The sequence below is a fragment of the Sceloporus occidentalis genome, unplaced genomic scaffold (genome assembly GCF_023333645.1).
Source record: "Sceloporus occidentalis isolate IW3139 unplaced genomic scaffold, rSceOcc1.0.p SCAF_9, whole genome shotgun sequence".
Lineage (NCBI taxonomy): Eukaryota > Metazoa > Chordata > Lepidosauria > Squamata > Phrynosomatidae > Sceloporus > Sceloporus occidentalis.
In genome coordinates this window covers 24,636,896-24,648,916 of record NW_028316989.1, presented here as the reverse complement: position 1 = coordinate 24,648,916, position 12,021 = coordinate 24,636,896, and the positions used below count along the sequence as shown (strand labels likewise).

At 43.8% G+C, this 12,021-nt stretch overlaps 1 protein-coding gene across 1 annotated transcript; it reads left to right on the top strand.

Moving 5' to 3' along the window:
- Positions 1-1,298: 1,298 nt before the first annotated feature.
- LOC149307032 (carboxypeptidase inhibitor SmCI-like) lies at positions 1,299-10,436 on the top strand. Its single transcript, XM_089538249.1, has 5 exons — positions 1,299-1,353; positions 5,159-5,344; positions 7,471-7,650; positions 9,218-9,391; positions 10,420-10,436. Exons 1-5 carry the CDS (start codon positions 1,299-1,301, stop codon positions 10,434-10,436), a joined length of 612 nt encoding a protein of 203 aa, XP_089394375.1.
- Positions 10,437-12,021: the final 1,585 nt, after the last annotated feature.

The window sequence follows — 12,021 nt, the reverse complement described above, 5'->3', positions numbered from 1 at the left end:
ATTGTTTTATGAAATAATTGGAAGTAACAATACGTCCTTTAGACCTGTCTCTACCATTAGGCAGAGTGAGATTGCTCCTCAGCAGGGACGTAGCCAGGATTTTGGGAAGGGGGGGGGTCCAGACTAAGTGCCACCATTATAATGGGGCTTGGGTGCGGCGGCCCAGCAGGACACACCATTGATTTTATCTAACGGAAGGGGGGTCCAGACCCCAAGAACCCCCCCCCCCTTGGCTACGTCCCTGTCTTCAGGCAGCCAAAGCTGGGAAGAGCATCAAGGGAGTTTATCGTACTACAAATAGAGCGACTTACCTTTGCTGCCGGTATACAGTTGCATTACGGGACGCAATCAGGAATTATCTGATAAGAAATTGCTGCTAATGTCACCAGGCGATTGCATCCCAGCTCCCAGCCATGCTTTGCCGGCCGATTTGCAAACATGGGACGCTCCCATTTTTGAAAAGTGGCTGGGTGAGCATGGCTGGTACCCGGGTGGCAGCCAGGATGCAGTTGACCGGCAGCGTTGGTGCCAATTTCTCATGTGATCATTCCTGATAGCATCCCTTAATGCGACTGTATCCTGGCCGGGGAAGTCACCTTATTTTTAGTGCAATAAACTCCTAAGTGTGTAAGAAAAGCTGCCAGCTGCATTGTCTAATATTCCTTAAGCTGAAAAAAGCAAAAATTACTAGAAACACCCAATGAACTTGAAGTGAAATAAAGAACCAGGATGAATTTTAAAAATACAATGCATTCCACAATTCAGTCTAACATGTCTCTTCCAACTCTATGATTCTATGATGATGATGATGATGATGATGATGATGTTTTGGCTTTCTTCAGGAGCTGATATAAGAATAAGGCAGCGTGTGTACGTGTGTGTATGCATTAACAATTATAAGGAGGTTAATTATAATAAGTAATAGTTATGAACAATTATTAATGCTATAATTATTGTAATAATCAGAATGATTATACAATAATTAAATGGTGACTGGAATATTTCAAAATGGGGGGTGTCCACTATACATCTCAGCTGCCAGTCTGTGCTCCTTCCTCCAGAGCAGGTGCTGCCTCCTCTGCTTTGGCCATTGGGTGCTAGCTGGAATGGCATAGTATTCATTGTAGACCAGGAACTTATTCCGAGGCAAAGAGAGCTTAACAAAGTCAACCAGCTCCAGTGTGTTCCTACTTATGGACACCTTGTTCTAGCGGCCTCAATGTCCATCTCTATTTCCCCATAGCAAACAATAAAAAGTGGTTCCACTGAGCACCAAAATCTCACATCAAACAGGAACCATGCGGTGCAATTGCATTGTCCTCTTCATTCTCCTCATGGAACTCCTGGAATTTGGTAAGGATTTAATATTTCATTTCATTTACTTCTTTCATTTCTATGTCACCTTTCTCCCAGAGTGGGACCCAAGGCAGCTTTCAGAAATAGTCAATTTGTAAAAAATTGCAATAGAATTTCAACTCCATGAAAATCACCTTATAACACATTAAAGTCGTTTTTAAAACAGCCCAAAATTAAAAGAGCAACAAACCACCCCCAAGAAAAAGCCCTGCTATTTATGCATGAAAAGCCTGCGCAAACAGGACTGCCTTTGCCTCCTGCAAAAGGAAGGAAGGCAGGCAGGGATCTGGCCTGGCTTTCTGCGGAAAGGAGTCCCAAAATGTGGGAGCATCCCTGGAGGAGGCTCTCTGCCAGGTCTTCCGCAAGGGAGTCCTAGAGGAAGCCTCTCCATGAAGAGCTTAGGCCTCGGACAAGTTGGTATAGTTTGTATAGAACTGCCTTTGCCTCCTGCAAAAGGAAGGATGGCAGGCAGGGATCTGGCCTGGCTTTCTGCGGAAAGGTCCCAAAGTGTGGGAGCATCCCTGGAGGACGCTCTCTGCCAGGTCTTCCACAAGGGAGTCCTAGAGGAAGCCTCCCCATGAAAAGCTTAGGCCTCGGACAAGTTGGCATAGGGAGAGGTGGTCTGGGCCCAACTGGACAGGGCTTTAGACTTGGAATTGTGCCCAAGTGAAGTTCTTTTCCACAAGGGGCTTATAACTGGCCCTGGTCAGTCTTTGGAGGACAGGATTTTGAAGCTGAGGAAGCTCCCGGTTTTCCAAGGCAGCCCCGTGTGGAGTGTGTTTCAGTCGTCCAAATGGGATGTGTAGTCAAGTTCTATGTCAGCCTAGCCAGATGTGATGACATCTCAAGGAATGGGCGCAGTTGACTACACTAGTTTTAGCTGTGCAAATGCGCTCCTGGCCACTGCTGAACCTGGGCATCCAGCCTCGGAGTTCGGTCCAGGAGGAGAGCCAAGCTGCCGGCCTGAGATTTTGGGGGGAGTGTAACCCCATCCTGGTCCCTGACCTGCCTTTTGACCGACCAGGAGCACCTCTGTCTTGTCTGGGTTTAGTTTCCATTTGTTTGCCCCTATTCTACTCCCCCTCCAAAGAGGAGTGTGTGCTTCCATGTGTCCAAAGAGACCTTTGTAAGGAATCTTCCTTGCAAATCACTTAGGGGCAAAGCAGATGGGCTAAAAGAAGTGTCCCAAAGCCAGTCTGGCCGTGGCTGGGCTGAGCCTACAATGATTGTATGGCCTGCTCCCAAGCCGCCTGCTGCAGGAGTCAGTTTTAAATTGCTCCTTTTTGCTTTGAACTGGAGTGTGGCTTGGAAGTGGCTTCAAGGCAGCGTTGGGAATGTGCATCAGCTAAATGCCACAACCACAATGCAGCCTGAAGCTGCTTCTTTTGGCCTATCTGTTTGGGGCCCTAGTTAACCTAAATGATTTCCAGTCTGCAGAGCCAGATGAACTGCATCCCAGGGTGTTGAAGGAACTTGCTGGCATTCTCACAGAACAACTTACTATCATTTATAAAGAAATCTTGGAGAATATCTCAAAAAAAAAAAAAAAAAAGGGGGGGGGGGAAAGGAAGATCCAGAAAGCTTCAGGCCAATCAGGAAAATATTAGATTGTACAGGAGTCTGCAAGTATCTTGATGCCAATGCAGTGATTAGTAAGAACCAGCATGTATTTGTCAAGAACAAATCCTGCCAAACTAACTTTATATACTTTTTTGATTGAATCATTAGTTCATGTAGTTGGTGAAATGATGTGGATGTTATTGAGTAGGAATTCAGCAAAGTATCTGATAAGGTCCACGTAGTATTTTGATTAGAAAACTCACTAAATATGTAATAGATGGAAACACCATCAGATAGATCCATAATTGCTTGGAAAATCATGCTCAAAGAATTGTCATCAGAAGGAGGTCTCAAGTGGAACGCCACACAGGTCTGTCCTGGGACCAATATTGTTCAGTGTTTTAATCAATGCTTTAGATAATGGGATGGAGGCAATCCTTACCAAATCTGTGTGTGATAGATCTGGGAGGAGCAGCTAACACATTGGAAGACAGGAACAGAATTCAAAAGGTCTTGGATTAACTAGAAAACTAGGCTGAAATTAATAAAATGAAATTCAACAGAGACAAATGCCAAATTCTACATTTAGGCCACATAGGTATAGGATGGGAGGCACCTGGGTCAGCAGTGCTACATGTGAAAAGGATTTAGGGATTATTGTTGATCATAAATTAAACATGAGCCAGCAATGTGATGCTGCAGCAAAGAAGGCAAATGCTATCTTAGCCTGCATTAATAGAAGTATAGTTTCCAAGCTGAGTGAAGTAACAGTCTCACTATATTCTGCACTGGCTGGTTCTCATCTGGAGCATTGCAGTCAGTTCTGGGCACCTAATTTTAAGAAGGGCATGGATGAACTGGAGTGAGTTGAGAGAAGGGCAATGAAGATGATAAAAGGTATGGAGAACAAAACCAATGAGGAAGGAGCTGGTGTGTTCTGCTTGGTGAAGAGAAGATTGAGGGATGAAATGACTTCACCTCTTTAAATACCTCAAGGGCAGACACAAAGAGTGGATTGCAGGCTAGTTCTCTGATGCTTCAGAGGTAGACCTAAGCTGAATGGTTTGAAGTTACAGTAGGGTAGGTTTTGATTGAACATAAGGAAAAACTTCTTGACACTGATGTTAGTGAATTTATTCACCATTGCTTCATCAATGAACTACCGGTAGTTGCCTAGAGCGGTGGGGAGGCATCCTCTGAGCGTCTTCAAAAAGAGGCTGGTCAGGTATTGGCTGGGGTTGCACTAACCAGAGCTCCTGCATGGAGCCGGGAGTTGGACCGGGGGAGCCTTGAAGAGCCACTTCTAACTTTATGCTCCTGTGATTCTATAACTTAAATGTCTGGTGGGAAAAGGAGGGTTTTAGTCGTGTAGTTAGGCACTTCATAGTAATAAACTGGCCGGGACAGAGACTTAAAATCAACACCTGCCCCCTAAACTTCACTATAAACTAACAGTTCTTCTGTAGATTTACTTCGAGGTTATACTAGATTAAACTAAAGGGCTATTGCAGGAACTGTATTAATTTATACCTTCAGTTGGATTATTTCCTCTACAATGTTAAGCATCTGTCAAAATAACCACTATAACACAGTCCAGATAATGTTGGCGTGGGACAGACGGCCCGAAAAGGGCAGCCTGCCAGCGGCTTAATTTCCTCCAGAGGGAAGCTGCAGCCGCCAAACACACGGCTTCCCTCCGGAGGAAAAAGAACCTGGGAAAAATGGGTTCTTTTTGCGCCATAGGGCCGTATGGACACTGTGTGGCGCTTATGTAACCATGGTAATGCTCGTGTGTGGTTGCTGTGCGGTCCCTAACCCTAAAATCGGTGCCAGCACGACACATTTGCACGGTCTGTACCGCACCATTATTTCCCAGAATGAAGAAATCATTCCCTAGAATGAAGAATGAAGAGCTGGAAGCCACAGAATGGTATTTTAAAAATACCAGGATCGTACCTTTTAATATCTGAAGAAGCCGGTTGTCGTCCATGAAACGTTATGCTGAAATAAATGGTTAGTCCTGAAGGTTATCTATCCTCCGCAGTTGCAGCAGTTTGTTCTACTTTAATTCTCATGGCTTCTTCTGATGGAACCTTGGGATTTGTAGTTTGGTGCAGCCATGATAGTTAAAGAGATACCAAAAGCACCACAGCTCTCCCTTTATCTCTGTATTTGTAACAATATTCTATGTTTTTTCCAGAGATAAGATTTATATAAATTTTGTTTCTCTTTTTCCCCATAGTGTCTGCTTATTACCCTTCAAAATGCAAACTGCCCAAAAAAGTTGGACGTTGCAAAGCACGCTTTGAACGTTATTACTTTGACATGAAAACTAAGAAGTGTAATTACTTCATTTATGGTGGCTGTGGAGGGAATCCAAACAGGTTCAGAACATACATGGAATGTCTTCTTAGCTGTGAAACCATGGGTAAGGAACACAGCTGCTTGGGAGTTGTCACACTTAAGATCCCTTGCGGGAAGCGGTGGAAATGTCTGTCGGTTGTTTCTGATCAATCGGGGAACAAACCCCTGTTGATCTGCTTCCTGTAAGTGGAGATTGGGGTCGGGGTCAGGCTGGGAGACACTATGTAGATTATATGGCTTGTAGTTGAGAGGGAATCCCATCCTCTACCCTGAAATCCACAATCCTCACCCAACCAAATGGCTTTAGAGCAATGAGCAATTTGCACAAAGCTTTCTCATGTTTGCCCATTTCCCCAAACCCTCTTTAAATGGTTTATTGGTGCTGGATTTCGGCACAAGGCAGGTAAGCTAAAAAAAGTGATTTAATTTTTGTTCAGCATAAAGCAAACACATACTTCAACATATAAAGAAAACACACAGTACAAAACTATATATAAGACATCGAATCATCAGACATCTGACATCTAAATCTCTGGTTTTTCTTTGCCAACTAAGATTCAGGAAGGACTCATGATGGATGGAAGAACTTTACCCCATGAGGGAATAAAACAGAATAGCAGCTGGTTCATAGCACTTGTTGCTGGTACTTAACCCATGCCTCCCCTCCCTCTGTTTGGATCTCAGTCTGAGAGCATTTGGCAGGCAGACATCTTCATTCATCCAGAACTTCTGTGAATGACTGCCTTTCCTGGTCCTGGGATGCTAGTATTTGCAGTGTGATGAATCAGTTCAGCTTTAATCCCTATTTTGGGGGACCAAGACTGGGCAGGCTTTAGGTATTGCTTACCCTTTGTCTGTCAGTGATCAGCGATGAAGGAGCTCCTGAGTTTAGCAGATAAGATTAATCACTAGCAGATTAATTGCTTTCATTTGCATCCATTTGTTTCTTCTGCATCAGGAAGTCTTTCCCACCCGAGAGTTTGGATATTATTAGGAGAATACAGTGAGTTACAGTGCGCTGTTGTTATCTGCTGGGGATCCGTTCTGGACCCCCCGCAAATAGCAAAAACCGTGGGACATTAAGTCCCTTTCTTTTCAATGGGTGCACACTCCCACTCGTGCCACCACATGCATGCGCACCCATGGAAAAAGCCAGGGTTTGCCATCTGCAGAAACTCAAACAGCAGACTGCAAGACTGTGGTTGGCACCAGTGTGCGGCAACTGATGCTTGGGAAGGACCTAAAGGAGAGTCTGATATAGGCCTGTCCCAATGTAAACTTGGGAGGGGGAGGCATTTGTAAAGGAAAGGCTCCTTTTAATTCATAGGTCTTTGGTGTGAGATATACAACTTCTAACTACTGTACCAAAGACCTAGTCAACTTAGTCAGGACAAAACAAGCGAAGCAGCAATATCCAATGTATTAGTGACAATCTCGCAAGAAGGGCTGTCCTAAGCAAGTATTCTGTATTATTCTGCAACCATTCTGTAATAGTGCCATTATATTCTGCTTTGGTCAGGCCTCACCTGGAATATTGTGTCTGGTTATGGGCAGAACAATTCAAAAAGGACATTCAAAAGCTGGAGCCATGTGTCCAAAGGAGGGAGACTAAAATGGTGAAGGGTCTGGAAACCATGAAGCCCTATGAGGAAGGACTCAGGGAGCTGGGGATGTTTAGCCTGGAGAAGAGAAGGTTAAGAGGTGATACGAGAGCCCTGTTTAAATATTTGAAGGGATGTCATATTGAGGAGGAAGCAAGCTTGTTTTCTGCTGCTCCAGAGAACAGAACCCAGAACAACAGATGCAAGCTCCAGGAAAAGAGATTCCAGCTCAACATTAGGAGGAACTTCCTGAGAGTAAGGGCTGTTTGACAGTGAACACACTCTTTCAGTGGAGAGCAATGGAGTATCCTTCCTTGGAAGTCTTTAAACAGAGGCTGGATGGCCATCTGTTGAGGGTGCTTTGATGGTTTATTCCTGCATGGCCGGAGGTTGGACTGGATGGGCTTTGCAGTCTTTTCCAGTGCTATGATTCTATGAAATACTCACTGTCAGTCATTCCACATTTGATACTACTGGCATTACTGCCCATGTACATTTACTTTAAAATGGCACATTTTATAATATGTGACATTTATATCTTATACAAATCTTGGCCTTTCTTTGTTTGCCTATCCTTCCACCCCTCCAGGGTCTTTGCCGAAAATATGTACATATCCTAAAAGAATAGGTTGGTGCAAAGCATCTGTTCGTCGTTATTACTACGATGTTGAGAGCAGGATGTGTGAGCCATTCATTTATGGTGGCTGTCTAGGCAACAGGAATAACTTTGTGGATAGGAATGAGTGCATGCAGACATGCCAAAAGTACGGTAAGTACTCTTCCAGCTCCTTTTCAGAGTAACAAAATATAACTTTCCCTTTTCTTTTAATGAAGCGCTCCTCCGAATGGGACAAACTGTTCTTGGGGTTGTAGCATTTCTTTAAAGATGCCCAAACAGTTTTGTTGTCCTAGACTGTCTTCTGGAAATTCCCAGCACCTGCTGCAGCATTTGGCTTCTCTCCTCAAATGCATTTATTTACTTATTTTCCAATTCCAAGACATATTGGAACAAAGAAAGAACCCTTCTCTTTCTCTCCTATTCTTTGTTTTTTTTACTGTTATAGTTCTTCTGTTTATTAGAAGATCGATGATCTGGCATTTTTGTACTATAGCACTATTCACTGTTATTTGTTGCCAAGTTGGCTTCAACTACAATGATCCTACAAATGAGAGACTTACAACAGCCCTGCTCAGGTCTTGCAAACACAGGGATGAGGCTCTCTTGACGGAATAAATACAGTGCACCCTTGGTTTACGCGGGGATCCGTTCCGCGCATGCTCAAGTCCCATTCAAGTGAATGGAGCTCGTGAACGGAGCTTGTGAATGGGGCTTGTGCATGCGGCAGTAGCACGGTGGAGTGCGTGCCACTGTCAACACGCCCCATTCATCTGATAATGCGGGCGCACTGCAATGTGTATGTAAAAGGATCTTGTAGCACCTTTGAGATTAACGTAAGGGGAGAAGCTGGTAGCATGAGCTTTGGCAGACTGAGCCTTCCTCCTCAGATGCATGCATCTACTGTTCATGCCGTCTTCTTATTTCTGGTGTCTTTTCTGTTGTGCTTTGGATGGCCCTCTCATCTCTCTGCTGTCCCTTTCTGTTATGTTCTCTCTTGTTCTCCTTGTTTCTTTGAAAGTCTTTCTGTCCAGTGAGAAAGCAATGCTATAATCACAGAAAAATCAACATGGATTTCTGAGAAACAAGTCATGCTAGACTAATGTGATCTCCTTTTCAATAAAATTACCAGCGTGGTAGACAAAAGGAAAGCTGTAGATATAGCATGCCTTGATACCAGTAAGGCCTTTGACAAGGTTCCCCATGACATTCTTGCAAACAAGCTTGTAAAATGTAGACTAGACTAGAAAGCGGAAGTGAATTTGATGGACAGCAAAGGAACCTTAATTTTAAACCGATACTGCAAATGTGAACTTCGGAGGAGTAAATTAGCCCGATTGAGGTAAAAGATTGCTTCCGAGGAGATTTGAGATGGGGGGATCCGAATCTGCCCAGTTCCATCCAGGGCAAATGGGCGAGTGGGAATGGGGTCTAAGATTGTCTCCAAATGCTTTTCTCTGCACCTGGTAGCGTTTGGATCACATATTGATTTGTTTATTGCAACAAGTAACTAAGGGGGGATACAGACAGGTGGCTCCATGCTGCCTGTTTTTACCTTTGTTGGCGCCGCGCCATCCGCACCACGTGGCACCAACACGCTCCCTAAAAAGAAGCCGCCTAGAGCTTATTTGTGGTACAACTAATTGGGCCTGCCTCCGTTATGCATCCTCACGTCTTGTCAAAATATTTCCCCCTCTGACTGCATTTGACACTTCCTCAGGATCTTGGCCTCAAGTATGTACATTGCCGAAAGAAGAAGGCCCATGCAAAGGAGCCATTCCTCGCTTTTACTTTAATTTCTATAGCAAGAGGTGTACGGAGTTCAGATACAGCGGCTGTGGTGGCAACAAGAACATCTTTGCTTATAAAAAAGATTGCATTGGAACATGCCAAGGTAAAAGTCCTCTTTCCCTTACTATTTTCTAATCATATGCAGACTCTAGGATTGGGGCCATATTGAGCGCATGCTGTTCTAGGGACAGTGGCCTTTTGTGTCGCTTTGCACAACTCTCCTCTGAGGATGCCTATGGACAATCCTGCAGTTGGTCAGTGAACAAAAGCTCAATCTCTCAGGAATAACATAAAACCAGCAAAGCTTGGGTCAATTGGACAGAATAATGGCACAGGAACATGGCAAAGGTTTCTTCTTAGCTTCGGTGCCCAATCCCAATGTAGTTATGGTTGAATTTACAGGAGCAACATTTCTAGCAGCCAATTTCTGGACTTCATTTGTCCTGGACCCAAACTAGGCAACACAAATATCCTTTGTATTTTTTTCTGAGCCACTTTTCTAATATGAACAAATAAGGAATGTAATCTATACTTTTGTAAAGCAAACTGCCCCTCAAATTGCTACAGTTGAGAGAAAGCATTTTCTTGTGGTCAAAATACCTTTTCCATTTGCTTTAGATAAGGCCAAGCCATTCTGCTACAAGAGATTAAAAGGAACGTCTTCAGCCCTATGGCAGATCTACTCTTCCTGGAGCCAGGGCTGGATTATATCCAGTGGGGCTCACAGGGTTTTGCTTTGACACAGTAGTTTATGGGGGGAAATCAGGGGAAATTGAGTGTTTAAAGAATCAGAGGACAGCAATGGCAAATCCCCTCTGAAGAAACAAATCCCACAAATGACTTGTTGCTGGTTCTTTCCTGGTTGTTCCTGGGATGCCTCTGCTTGAATCACGTTGTGTGTGACGATGTTCTCCTGTGATTGCTGACTCTTTAAACCCCTGGTTTCCTTCTGATTCCATACATAGCAGGCCTTCTCTAGAGCCAGGTAACTTAAGTTACAGTCCATTACAGGGAAAAGAACCTGGAAATTAGTTGTTTTTGTAGTTGTAATTGCTTAGAGCTTAGAGCAAAGTTCTGAGTCTGTGCCCCACTTTTCATGTCATTGTGCTAAATCTTCCATTGCTTCCTTAGCTTTTAAAAAGAACTGAACTACTGAACTTCGACAGTGGAACACACTCCCTTGGAGTATAGTGGAATCTCCCTCCTTGGAGGTCTTTAAGCAGAGGCTGGATGGCCATCTGTGGGGATGCTTTGATTTGGATTTCCTGCATGGCAGAATGGGGTTGGACTGGATGGCCCTTGCAGTCTCTTCCAACTCTACGATTCTATGATTCTACCATTCCCAGCGCATGAAAAGCCTCTGGCTCTTACAGCAAATCCATGCTGAATTTTAGTTGGCTGTCCCAGGACCTTACCACACGGGGGCTTTTTGAGCGTCAGTTCGCATTGGCCGATGTGTATTCGTGTTATAACGCATCGTTCATTCACACCCCCGCTCTCTGAATACGCTTTGCCGATTCGTATTCGCGTCATATCGCATCATTCATCCATACCTGGGCAGCCTTCCGGATCGAGGTCTTGCGCATTGGCCAATGCGTATTCACGCAAAGCGAGGCCAGTGCAGATTGGATCACCACACCAGCCCAATACAATGTGTGTTCGCCGATGCGCATCGGCAACTTTGCACATGCTCTGTGGGGCTCTGAACGGGGGCAACATTTTTAACTTCCGGGGGTGAAGAATGAGGTCACTGTTTAGCGCGTAATATCGCGAGAATTGCTGCCTTTAGCCACTTACGAAAGGGGTATGCACCATCTATATATGTGTGTGTGTGTATGTGTATGTATGTATGTGTATATGTATGTGTGTGTGTATATATATATATATATATATATATATATATATATGCACACACATAAATACATACATACATACTTATATATATACACATAGTGGTACAGCCAAAAGTGTGATCCTTTTTCTATGTGTACACACACATTTGTCTGTATGAGAGTTTATATATATATATATATATATGTGTGTGTGTGTGTGTGTGTGTGTGTCTTTTTAGATTGTAAGCCTGAGGGCAGGGAACCGTCCAATTAAAAAGATTGTATGTACAGCGCTGTATAAATTTACAGCGCTTTATAAATAAAGGTTAATAATATATATATACACACACACAAACACACACACATATATACAAAAACACACTGTGCCACAGCCAAAAGTGTGATGCCTTATTTATATGTGTACACACACATCTGTCTGCTTGAGTGTTTATATATATGTGTGTGTGTGTGCATCTGTGTATATACACACACACACATAGATATACAAACACACACACACTTATAGTATTACTGCCAAAAGTGTGAAGCCGTGTTTATATGTGTACATACACAGCTGTCTGTCTGTGTGTGTGTGTATATATATATATACACATACATATACATATGCACACTCACACATATATATATATATATATACACACACACACACACACACACACACACAAACTGTGGAGCAGCCAAAAGTGTAATGCTGCATGTATATGCTACACACACACACACACACACACACACTCCCCTCCTTGGACACAAAAGGTTTCTGCTTTATCTCGTTCAGTGGAAATAACGCTCCCATGTTGTGCTAAAAGGGGAAAGGGCCACCGGAAGGAGAAGGGGGAAATTCCAGCGCAGCATCATGGGAGATTTGTAACCTGTGGTCTTC